This window comes from Candidozyma auris, chromosome 5 (genome assembly GCF_003013715.1).
Source record: "Candidozyma auris chromosome 5, complete sequence".
Classification (NCBI taxonomy): Eukaryota; Fungi; Ascomycota; class Pichiomycetes; order Serinales; family Metschnikowiaceae; genus Candidozyma; species Candidozyma auris.
In genome coordinates this window covers 303,187-314,897 of record NC_072816.1, presented here as the reverse complement: position 1 = coordinate 314,897, position 11,711 = coordinate 303,187, and the positions used below count along the sequence as shown (strand labels likewise).

The window sequence follows — 11,711 nt, the reverse complement described above, 5'->3', positions numbered from 1 at the left end:
AAGTAGCCGCATTTGCGAGGTTCCGAGGCCAGGGCAGAGAAATTGTTTTTCCCTGGATCGAAGGGGAGTTTTTTTTTGGCCAGACGCAGCGCACGAAATAGATGGCGCGGCGGGCAGCACAAAGTGACCACGCACAGAGCACAGCGAACGAGACAGGGAGGCAAAATGCATCTTTAATTGATCAACCAAAAAGCAAGTAGAAGGCGTAGCTTACTCGTGAACTGAAAATGTGGAATTGACTAATAAAACCCCCACTTTTTTGCAAAGACTGTGCTGTTTGTGCACCAGCGTCTCCTCGAGGCGCTCGTCGGATGGGTGCTATTTTTTAGCGAGCAGGCCCACGGCAGGTATTTTCGCGGGGCCCCCGAGCCAGCCAGCGGCGAGCACGCCAAAGTCGAGGAAAGTTGCAAATGAGTGATTAAAGTGGTCGCAGGAGAGTATGTAAGTAAGTGAAATTAGTCAGGAACATATAGAAAGCAAAGTAGATATATAAAAAAAAACTCAAAATCTCAATTGCCTCCTCCTTTCGAGCGCTCCGGCAAGCCTCCAATAAACATGTCAATCGGCTGGCACCGTCGAAGTTGCCTGGGACCGCCTTCCGGCAGTGGTGGGTTCTGCCCAGGGCGCATTCCTCGCTTGGGGCACTTTTTCTCACTGCACTGTTCCACGTCGTCGCTCACGCTTTGCTCACCTGTGGAAGCACTTCGCTCGGCGCACCTGGCAATTTTTCTTCGCTACGCTATCTTCTCTGGGGCTCCTCACACTCGCCAACTTTCTCACCTCCATCTTTTTTCCACCTTTCGACAACGAACAACGCCCCTGCCAGGCACACACTCACACAATCACACACACCCTAAACACCGCCATCCACACTAATTGTCAATCTCATCTGGAAGTGTCCCCAAGACCTTAGCCCCAGTTTTATTTTCCCTCCTCCACTTTCCCCCCTCTCTCTGTCTGGCTCCATGTCTCTCCCAGTGCAGATGGCCATGAAACTGTCGAATGGCGTCAATCCGTCCCCCATCATGCTCCCGCTCCAGCAACAACAGATGCAAATGATGCCCCACGCCCACGCTGCGCAAGCCCAGGCCCAAGCGCACGCCCAGGCTCAAGCCCAGGCTCAAGCTCAGGATCAGGCCCACGCTCAGGCCCACGCTCATGCTCAGAACCAGGCGCTTGTCCAACAGCAGCAGCACCAGCAGCAGCAACAGGGCCAGCAACAACAACAAGTTGGTCAGCCGCCTCAGCAGCTGCTCCAGAACGGCGAGAGGTCGGTGTTGGCAGAAACAACATCACAGACGTGGCTTGCCGTGGGCTCGTTGGCAGAATCGCTAGGCGACTTAGAAAAAGCGCTGTCTGCGTACGACGCTGCTTTGAGACACAACCCTAACAGCCCTGAGGGCCTCATCAGAATGGCCAACATCTACAGACTGAGAGACCACTTTTTGAAAGCGGCAGAGCTCTACGAGCAGGCCCTCTCTTTTAACAATGAGAATGGTGATACCTGGGGGCTTTTGGGCCATTGCTACCTCATGATGGACGACTTGCAAAGAGCCTATGCCGCCTACCAGAGAGCATTGTACTTTTTGGACAACCCCAACGTGCCTAAGTTGTGGCACGGAATCGGTATCTTATACGACCGCTACGGCTCGTTGGAATACGCCGAGGAAGCGTTTGTGCGTGTGCTAGACTTGGATCCCAACTTTGAAAAGTCCAACGAGATCTACTTCAGACTAGGCATTATCTATAAGCACCAGGGCATGCTTCCTTCCGCTTTGGAGTGCTTCCAGTACATTTTGTCGAACCCACCTCACCCATTGACCCAGCCAGACGTGTGGTTCCAGATTGGCTCGGTGCTCGAGCAGCAGAAGAATTGGAACGGCGCCAAGGAGGCCTACGAGAAGGTGTTGGAGGTGAATCCCAACCACGCCAAGGTTTTGCAGCAGTTGGGCTGCTTGTACTCGCAAGCGGAGTCGGCGGCCTCGCCAAACGAACAGGGTCAGGGTGCTCAGGGCCAGCAACCTTTCCAGCAGGATCTCAACATTGCTCTCAAGTACCTCACGCAGTCGATTGAGATCGACGCGAGCGATGCCCACTCGTGGTACTACTTGGGCCGTGTTCACATGATCAGAGGTGACTTCAATGCTGCCTATGAAGCCTTCCAGCAAGCAGTCAATCGTGACGCGAGAAACCCTACGTTCTGGTGCTCCATCGGTGTGCTCTACTATCAAATTTCACAATACCGTGATGCTCTCGATGCCTACACCAGGGCTATTCGTTTGAATCCATACATTTCTGAGGTCTGGTACGACTTGGGCACATTATATGAAACTTGCAACAACCAAATCAGCGATGCCTTGGACGCTTACCGCCAGGCTGAGCGTTTGGATCCAGGTAATCCACATCAAAGCCCGTTTGGAGCAATTGATCAAGTACCAACAGGACGGCAACACCCATCCACCTCAACCTCCTCCAGTGAATCAGCAACCTCGTTTGCCTCAGGGAATGGTGTTGGAAAGCACGCAACCTCAACAACCTCAACAGCCCCACCCCCTCAGCAATTCTCCCAAGGTCCCCCACCACCTCCTCCACAGCTTCTGCAAGGCCAGCGTCCACCCCAACAACCGGTGGGTTTCCCAGGCCAAGGTCTTCAACCCCATCAAGTTCCTCCACAACAGCAGCCTCAGCAGCCTCAGCAGCCTCAGCAACAACCCCAGCAACCGCAGCAGCAGCAACAACAACAACCACCTCAGCCGCAACATCAACCTCTGACACCTTATCAGGCGCTGATAAGTAGGCCACAATTAGGATCGCAGCCTCCTCATGTTCAGCAACAACAACTGCAGCAGCAGCAACAGGCGGGCCAATCACTTTCACAACCTCAACCGCCTCAAGGTGCTCCTCAATTCCAATCTCATCAGCAAAGTAACACCTCGCTGCAATTACCGACACCTCAGCAGCAACAGCAACCGTTGCATCATCTTCCTGGTGTCGCAGGACCTTCTGAGCACACTCCAGCCCAGGCTTCCGGTTCAGTAAATGTGTCTCCTGCTCCTCCTGTGGGTGCCAACACTTCTAGTTCCACGGCGCTTCCTCCAGTTCAATCAAGAGTGGAGGTCAAGGAGCACACGCCTGCTCTGGCCCCAGGTGATCAAGCTCCTCCACAGCAGCCAGAGCTTTCGAAACAGGCTACTCCGTTGGAAAATCAGAACCCGAATGACCAAACCAATGGGTCACTAAAACATGATTTGGAGGATAAGTCAGATAATAAGACATTGAAAAAGCCCTCGGTGGCTCCCGAAGAAGGTGTTCAAAAGAGGGATGATCGTCCTAATGGCAGTTCCGCTGATCAACAAAAGGAAGGTTCAGCTGCACCAGAAAAAGCTGAAGAGTCAACTAGAAGAGATCCAGGTCCAGCCTCTGCTCCGGGCCCAAGTGTGAATCCTCAGCCTGTGGTGACAGACGCGAATGCATCCAACAACAATGGTCCCCAGTTTTCCAAGAACGTGACCGAGGGCGAGAATAAGGAAGAGAATGAAAAGGAGAAAGACAATGAGGATGAAGAAGAGGAAAAGAAACAGGATCCAGTGGAGCCTCCTTTGCGTAAGGTGGACGAGGACGAAAATTACGATGACGAGTAATGATGGTAAGTCGTTTTGGACGCTCGAATCAGCCTTCAATTCTCTTGATAGGCGGATTCGAAGTTTGTGTATTATGTAAAACTAGCCTAGTGTTTTTTTAATTTTGTGATCTTCAACGGTCAAAAGCACCAGGAACAGCCACATGACTCAGCAGTCGGGATGGCGTTGTAGAAGATTGGTTCCTCGATGTCAAGATAGTCATGTTGGATAAATACCCGGCTTTGTGGTTGCACATGTATAAGTGGAACATATCCTTAATTATCGAGACTCCGAACATGCCAATGAGATTTGCCAAAAGTATCAATTTAGGCCTGGGTACATGCAGAGTCCATGACGACCTCAGGAGGAATACAAGCACCAATCTACCAACATCAGCCGCAAGGAATGGCCACAAAAATGTAGTTACCCCCGTTACGACTTTCAGATTCATTAGAAGAGACGAGGAGTAGTCATTCTTTAAGCATGCAAGGGACTTGAATACCCAAGATTTAATTTTGAGCTTGACCCAACGCCATGCAAACTCGTCTTTAAATATGAGCAGACATGCAATAATCTTCTTTCTGAGGGTCAGCATCACTGGAGACTTGGATGCTGTGATATTTGGATTATGGTTTGCCTTTCTTATCTTTTCACGGAGTTCAAACTGAAGCTTTGCTAAGCGATTCTCCACATTCTCATATCTAGCAAGCTCACTTTCGCTTAGTGAGTTTGCAATACTCTTTGGGCGAACAGCCATGGTCAAATCAAAATGACGCTTGTTGACAGTAAGACGGAACAAAATGTCATATAACCACCTGGCGGGAATTGCAGAGCCGATCATGACATTTGGGTCCCACCAGTTGATGTTCCTGGTTAGGCCCGCCCAACCAAGAGCTTTCAATGATCCCGACTTCCACAGGGACATTAATCCACGAGTCAAATTGTTGAACACGTTCCTCGCAAGAACATGGTTTCCCAAAGATGAGACATAATGGCAAACGAGGAACTCGTTGCAGCAATCTGATACCAAGGAAGGTGCCGAGGAGTTGAAGATGCAGCTCAAGATGGAAGAGAAGCGCATGCGGAACAATGCAAGTGGTAGGAGCGGCACGAGCTGGAAGCGGAAATGGCTCAAGACATTGATGTCCCACTCCATCCGATCAGTCAGGGGAGCAGTAGAGCCAATGTTGGAATTAGGAAGACTGGGAAGTTTTTTCCGAAGAAGAGATACCAAAATCAGCTCAGGAATCATCACCTCCAACATGTTGACGCCACAGCGAGTGAGTCCAGCGTAGCCCACGGTGACTATGCCGATAGCAGCACCTGAAATGCCCATAAAAACGCCCAGGTACAGCACCATGTCCTTGATGGACGTACGAACCAAGCTGTTGAGGGCAAGAAGTGACGAGTGAGACATCTTAAATACAATCTTATTCTTACACTGAGGACAGTCAGCTGCAAGCATGATGGAGGTATTTTCACCGAAAGCAGATGCATCCGCCGAAGATGGAGTGTAGACATACGAGTCTGTGCCCCATTGCACAAGAAGGCTGCCCCAGCGGGAGTTTAGGTTGAATATCCCCGGGCCTTCATCATCATCAACATCCGGAGGAAACATTCCCACAGCACCTTCGTTATCAGTGGTTGGCGTAGAAGCTGGGGGCCGCGTAGATGAATTGTTTTCGTCCCTGAATGTTCTGGTCACTTTAGATGGTGGAAGTGAGTTGAACCACTCCATGAGACACATCTTGTGTACCACCAAGGAACAAGTGGAACAAGGCATGATCAAGTTTTCTGCATCTTTGATTGTTCCGAAAGACGGGATGTCTGTATTATCTCCGAGGCAAAGTGCACATATCCCCGAATCCATTTTGACTATGAAGATGTGGTAGTTGTGAGGAAATCTGGGGTAGTACCTATTCTTTTAGGCGTGAGTTGCATGAGGTATTCGCACTCACCTGAGGAAGCCGAAGCCCACTACACTTATGAGAGGAAAGAATTCGAGGATACGGGGAAGGATGTGGAAAGCTAATAACTCTTCGAATCTCATTGATGGATTTCCTTGTTTGCTGTTAATTTTTGTTATGCATTCTACAGATATACCCTTGGTAGAGCAGGCAGGGTAATGAGATTTGCAGCCGAGGATGCTAATGCCACTTCCATAGAGAATGCAGAACAAATGATGAAATAAGGTTTAAGAGAATTGGGCACTCAAGAGAGTGTCGTTACAATGTGTTTTATCGTGTCACATGGGGTGATCCTGAAGGATAAAATGTATCGTTTTCTATGGGACATTGATTTTCCTGCAAAACCCTCTCACGGGTCACACTTAGGATCCATATTCTTCTCTACCACCATCACTGCAACGCCTTTCTAGCAACGTCAATGCCAGCAGCAAAGTGATACAATCTAGCATCCACCACACAACCCTCTTTCTGACAAGTATCCTGGAGGCCCTGCAAGAGCCTTTCAATGGGCAACGTGAACACCTCGATGAACTCGCCATCGTCATTTTCGGCCTTCGGATTCTGATTTTTTGGGTCATCCAAGTCAACGTCCACTGTGACCAACGCCATGTTGGCGTTGGTGAGCCCCGGATCACTGAACATGGTGAGCGCCTGATGGGAACTGCTCGTGGCCTTCCCGTGGTAACCAGTTTCTTCAATCAATTCTCTCTCAGCAGTCGCCTCGACCGATTCATTGGGGTCAATGAGCCCTGCGGGCATTTCAATCACTACCTTTTCACATGGTGGCCTGAATTGCTTCACTAGCACCAACTCATTCGGCTGGCCCTGTTTCTTGAGGAGAGCGAAGATGGAAACGGCGTCCAACCCGGTAGTCTCAGTTCTGGTTGTCCTTACGGCCATTTCCCAAACTCTCTCCCTGCCAGCAGGATCGATATAGTTGATCTTTCTTGTCTGGATCCATTTGCCTTGGTCTGAGGCTTCAATGGACTTTATTTTGGCGTCGTAGGGGGAATTGCTCATTCTTGTTATGCTGAATAAACGAAGGCTTCTGGATGAATATTTGGTAAACCTGAAGGGTACTCTTATCATACAAGGGGGCAAGTAGTAGTACGCTTGCTTCAAGTGCAACTACTGTACCCAACCGATATCGCACAAACTGTACCCAGTGATATATATACATCAGCGTCTACGTTCTTTTTTCAACTTGGAAATGGTCGACGATACAGATGCTATCAAGGCAAAAATTCAGGACCATTTGGTCTCTCTGGGCAACTACGAGATCATTTCCAAGCACCTCAAGCTCAAGTTGTACGAGAGTGGTTGGTTCGACGAGGTGTCTCAAATTGCAAGCAGAGAGCTTCAGAAGCTGGAGCTGGAGGGATCCAATTTCGAGAGTCTTTATGAGTTTTTAAGGCCAAAAGCAGAAGAAAAGGTGCCAGATTCAGTCAAGGAAGATGTCTTGGAGAAAATCAAGCAGTACCTAGATGATGCGATTCAGTAGATGCAAAAGGAATGAGAGATTGGTGATTTTGATGGAATTGTTCAAGGCACTTTTGATAAAAAGACATCATATTGTGAAATGACGACTTTAATGAGTTTTTCTGTTGTTCTTTGGCTCGCTTATATCGGGATACCGGGATTAAACAATCACTTGAGTGCGCAATTCGAACGCTCGCTTCTAAGTCAGAGTTCCTTGAACGATTGAAGCCATGAGGGAAAATGGCGAATTATAGCGCTCTAAGACATAATGGTGAAGTTTACTGTGGTTGTCAGATTACACTTTTGTGGCTCAAATTTAGTATTCCTTCAAAAATAGATCTCTTTAGGCGTTTGGAGATGAGGCAATGAAATTCTTGGATTTTACTTGAGAAGTGCCTGATTATAGGCCACTAAGTATGAAAAAAGAAAAGTCCCTCGAAGAAAGAATGAACGTGAACTGATTACAAACCGCCTTACCAATATTTGCTGTATGAGGTAAAACGAACGAGAGAAATATGAGAAATAAATCACCCTGACACAAAGAAAATTGAAACCTTACTTTCGTAGCAAGATCTCCATATCCCTAAGATGCCAGAATTATCAATCAGACAATATTTCCAGCGAAAGTCTGTGTCTTCCGCCGTAAATTGTCTTTTCTACTCATCATCTTTCCTCCGTCACGCAGTATTTGCAACCGATCCTCAAGGTAAAAAAAAAAGCACTCCCTACAGTTGCACATTTTAGCACCGAGTATCACAAAAAAACCACATCATGGCCTACTGATGAACAAACGCAATAAAGTTATCAATTTAGATCCCTTATATATTTGTCAGTTACATCTGCTACACCATCCAATATACAACTTGTGTGGAGGTCCGAGCCGTCCTGCACATGCGCGTCACGCACCTATCCAATCACTTTGCTCTAATATATGCTGATTGCAGCTCGCAAAAAAAAAGCTACAAATTCAGACCAACATCACCACTTAACACTTATACATACCACATAGCCATGATGTTGCCGGTTGCCACAAGCTCCCTTAGGACAGTGCCCCACCTTTCGGTAGCTGCCCCTCTTTTTGGCGCTTTCCGCAACCAGTCTCTTCGCATGGTCTCCACTAAACAAATTGGTGGAGGCAACGTTTCTGCTAAGGACTTGACCCCAAAAAAGTTGGATACTGACTTCACTCTCATGTCCCAGAAAACTGCATCTTCTCCTGTCGACTACGCTTTGACGTCTCTCGACGCCATTGCCATGTGGGCAAGAAAGTCGTCCTTTTGGCCAGTCACTTTCGGGTTGGCCTGCTGTGCGGTAGAGATGATGCATGTGTCTACTCCTAGATACGATCAGGATAGATTGGGTATCATTTTCCGTGCTTCTCCTCGTCAATCCGATATTATGATTGTCGCAGGTACTGTGACAAACAAGATGGCTCCAGCATTGAGACAAGTGTATGACCAGATGTCTGACCCTAGATGGGTGATTTCTATGGGCTCGTGCGCCAATGGTGGTGGTTACTACCACTACTCTTACTCTGTTGTGAGAGGTTGTGACCGTCTTATTCCAGTGGACATTTACGTGCCTGGATGCCCTCCAACTGCTGAAGCGTTGATGTACGGTGTGTTCCAATTACAGAAGAAGATGATGAAGACAAGAATCACGCGTATGTGGTACAGAAACTAAACTCCTATACAATTCCTCCCCTTCAATTGGGTTCTCGCAACGTCCTTGCACAACTATTTTCGGCATGATCCGTGCCCTTGTATACTATAGCCTCGGCTGCTTTGCATGGCAATACGAATATTGCTAATATATTCATATTACGGCTGTTGGATGTAGATGTGTTAGTTTTACTCTCGAGGATTCTTCGCGGTTGTCTGAAAGCCACTGATCTAATGAGAGAATGTAGTCGGTTACATTTTTGGTGGTGAGTAAGTTTGCACAATTTCTTTTTTAATATCAAATATTTACCGTGTTACTATATCCTATTCATCGAGGTCGCCTTTTGTACCTACTGGAAGGCAATCTGGTACCACATTACTCATAGTTTAAGCTGAAGAGGTAATTTAAAGAACAAGTGATAGTGAAAATGCTGCCCAAGACCCCGAAGTACTATTTCACTCGGCGGATAGTCGATTTTTCATGAAAATGTCACGATGACCAAACATGAATTGCGAAAGACCATTTCAATCAATACATGGCTTCTCACCAAGGTCATCAATACTTCTTTATCAATAAATGAGGCCCTTTCAATAGCCATAAGGTGTACAAGCAGAACGATTCAGGGAAGAAGTCAGATGCATACCATGTGTCAATTTTGTATCACCTAAGTCAGCCTCCGTTCTTTGGATGTGCAGCTTAACAGTACCTCCCAAGTAGCATATATGAAACCATAGCTTCAACATGGCTACTGAAGAAATTAAATGATATATGGTATCAATTAAAGATTTTTTCAGTTGCTCTTTTGCATTTCAAAATAAACTAGTGAAACTAGTGTTCTCCACCGTGAGCCACAGCCAATTCAGTCAGCTCAGGCCATTAAAGTGGCAGGTAACAAAAGCAATGTAGCGAAATATGGTTAAAGCTTGATTCTTTACCCGAAGCAAGGATTCTCTTACTATTATGCTATGGCTACCTACGATTTGCACCAAGTTTTCTTCGCTTACCGGTCATGGGACACTCACCGCCCTCTACATTCACCTCTGCTACCAATCAAGGTACCTAAGCAAAAGTAATGGCCAAAGTGTATGAATTTAACCCATGATCCAGAATTCGCTTAATTCATTTCTCACCTTCACTGTCTACCTATTCCATTGTCTATATCTTGTATGCTCCGAACAGATCTTTATTCACAATACTTCGCCCTTGTCACATACAAACAGCATAATCATTAAAAAACAAGAAAATAAAAAAAAAAATGAAACACATGGAACAACGAAAAGAAAAAGGGAAACGAAAACTTCGGCCAACCACAATCACTCTCCATTTTTTTTGAGTCCGCCCGCTAACTTTTCTACCCTTTTTGCACCCACTCATAACTCAATTCGGCCCTCCATACTATCGGCGATCACCGCACACTATCAACACAAAACACCCACAGTGCGCTATCAGGATACAGTTTTCAGCGCGCACTTAGACTTCTTTTTTCGGTCTCATTCCCACCTGGGGTGCGCATCCCTGGGCCGTCTCGCGATATGATTGGCCAGAATGGCTCTTTTTTTCCCTTGCTCAACTGGTGGGCCCAGCCTGCCCTTAATCATGCGCCCATGGCCACCCTTCGCACTTGCCCCCTCCAATTTTAATTTTTTTTTCCCTCTTACTCATACACCTATTCTTTCTTTTATCATACCCATACAAGATGGCCAGAACAAAACAGACAGCAAGAAAGTCCACTGGTGGTAAAGCCCCAAGAAAACAGTTGGCATCCAAGGCCGCCAGAAAGTCAGCCCCAGTGTCCGGCGGTGTCAAAAAGCCCCACAGATATAAGCCAGGTACCGTTGCCTTGAGAGAAATCAGAAGATTCCAGAAGTCCACTGACCTTTTGATCAGAAAGTTGCCTTTCCAGAGATTGGTCAGAGAGATTGCTCAGGACTTCAAGTCCGACTTGAGATTCCAGTCTTCGGCTATTGGCGCTCTTCAGGAAGCCGTGGAGGCCTACCTCGTATCCTTGTTCGAGGACACCAACTTGTGTGCTATTCACGCCAAGAGAGTGACTATTCAGAAGAAGGATATTCAGTTGGCCAGAAGATTAAGAGGCGAGAGATCTTAGGCTGCTTCGGCCCGTATGTTTTAGTTTATATGTCTTTGTACACTTTACGTTAGCTTTTAATGATGTTTTTTTGATTACCAAGAGTGTAGAGGAAGTAGGTGTTTGGCGGGTGGTAAGAACCGTAGAAATCGTCCTTGATTGGTCAGTCAGTATTTTGGCGTGGCGTGATGGAGGTTAGACGGGCTCAGCTGTTGACCCAAGACCACTCAGTATCGAGAGACGCTGTTACACGACGCTATGCGCTGGCAAACCTCTTGAAGTGACCTTCGTTTGCTTCGATATACTTTGTGTTAGAATATCGGGAAAAAGATAAAGTTGTAGGTGGTGTGGCTGTCAAGCATTTCCTTCTCCATGGGCCCGCTCTATGAGCCTTTCGAAGTACTCCAAGTGTGATTTCCAGGTTCTCTCTCTCTACAACAATGGCTGATTTACTAGTCAGATAAAGGGGAATCTTTTATTATATATCAACAAGGATGGTGGTGGATTTTTCTCCTTAAACTTCTTAAAATCCATTGGACACTGATGAGACGCCGCCAGCATAAAAAGTATTGTCCCTCATTCTGAAATTTCATGATAATTAAAATTTTCTTTTATAAGCGATTTGAAATCTCTTTAGCTATTGATAAAGGATAGGCTAAGAATAAAATATTGCTGTGTATGCAAAAGACCTCTTAAATAGCCGAGGCGATGTGATTACACCTCCACCCTATCAAAGTATATAAATACTACGAATGATACAAGATTAAAAATTGTCATGAGTAGGCAAGGAGCTGAAGATAAGCCTCAGTTGTCTTCTTAATTTACTGCTCTCTTACTCTTTAGAAGCAAAGAACATGTACTCATGTAACATACAGCTTTCTCTATAGGGCGTGTCCT

At 46.7% G+C, this 11,711-nt stretch overlaps 6 protein-coding genes across 6 annotated transcripts; 4 read left to right on the top strand and 2 right to left on the bottom strand. All coding sequences in view use genetic code 12, as the record gives it.

Annotated features, from left to right (window-relative positions):
- Positions 1-965: 965 nt before the first annotated feature.
- SSN6 (transcription regulator CYC8) lies at positions 966-3,641 on the top strand (the record flags this gene model as incomplete). The annotated part of the gene is made up of 1 exon (XM_029036657.2): positions 966-3,641. The coding sequence occupies one exon, from the start codon at positions 966-968 to the stop codon at positions 3,639-3,641; it is 2,676 nt and encodes an 891-aa protein (XP_028888754.2).
- Positions 3,642-3,753: 112 nt separating this feature from the next.
- CJI96_0004403 (uncharacterized protein) lies at positions 3,754-5,490 on the bottom strand (the record flags this gene model as incomplete). The annotated part of the gene is made up of 1 exon (XM_029036656.2): positions 3,754-5,490. The coding sequence occupies one exon, from the start codon at positions 5,488-5,490 to the stop codon at positions 3,754-3,756; it is 1,737 nt and encodes a 578-aa protein (XP_028888753.2).
- Positions 5,491-5,977: 487 nt separating this feature from the next.
- YSA1 (ADP-ribose diphosphatase) lies at positions 5,978-6,607 on the bottom strand (the record flags this gene model as incomplete). Its single annotated transcript, XM_029036655.2, has 1 exon — positions 5,978-6,607. One exon carries the CDS (start codon positions 6,605-6,607, stop codon positions 5,978-5,980), a length of 630 nt encoding a protein of 209 aa, XP_028888752.2.
- A 190-nt stretch (positions 6,608-6,797) lies between these two features.
- CJI96_0004401 (uncharacterized protein) lies at positions 6,798-7,088 on the top strand (the record flags this gene model as incomplete). Its single annotated transcript, XM_029036654.1, has 1 exon — positions 6,798-7,088. One exon carries the CDS (start codon positions 6,798-6,800, stop codon positions 7,086-7,088), a length of 291 nt encoding a protein of 96 aa, XP_028888751.1.
- Positions 7,089-8,077: 989 nt separating this feature from the next.
- Positions 8,078-8,749, top strand: FESUR1 (Fesur1p; the record flags this gene model as incomplete). The annotated part of the gene is made up of 1 exon (XM_029036653.1): positions 8,078-8,749. The coding sequence occupies one exon, from the start codon at positions 8,078-8,080 to the stop codon at positions 8,747-8,749; it is 672 nt and encodes a 223-aa protein (XP_028888750.1).
- Positions 8,750-10,424: 1,675 nt separating this feature from the next.
- On the top strand, positions 10,425-10,835 carry HHT1 (Hht1p; the record flags this gene model as incomplete). Its single annotated transcript, XM_029036652.2, has 1 exon — positions 10,425-10,835. One exon carries the CDS (start codon positions 10,425-10,427, stop codon positions 10,833-10,835), a length of 411 nt encoding a protein of 136 aa, XP_028888749.1.
- Positions 10,836-11,711: the final 876 nt, after the last annotated feature.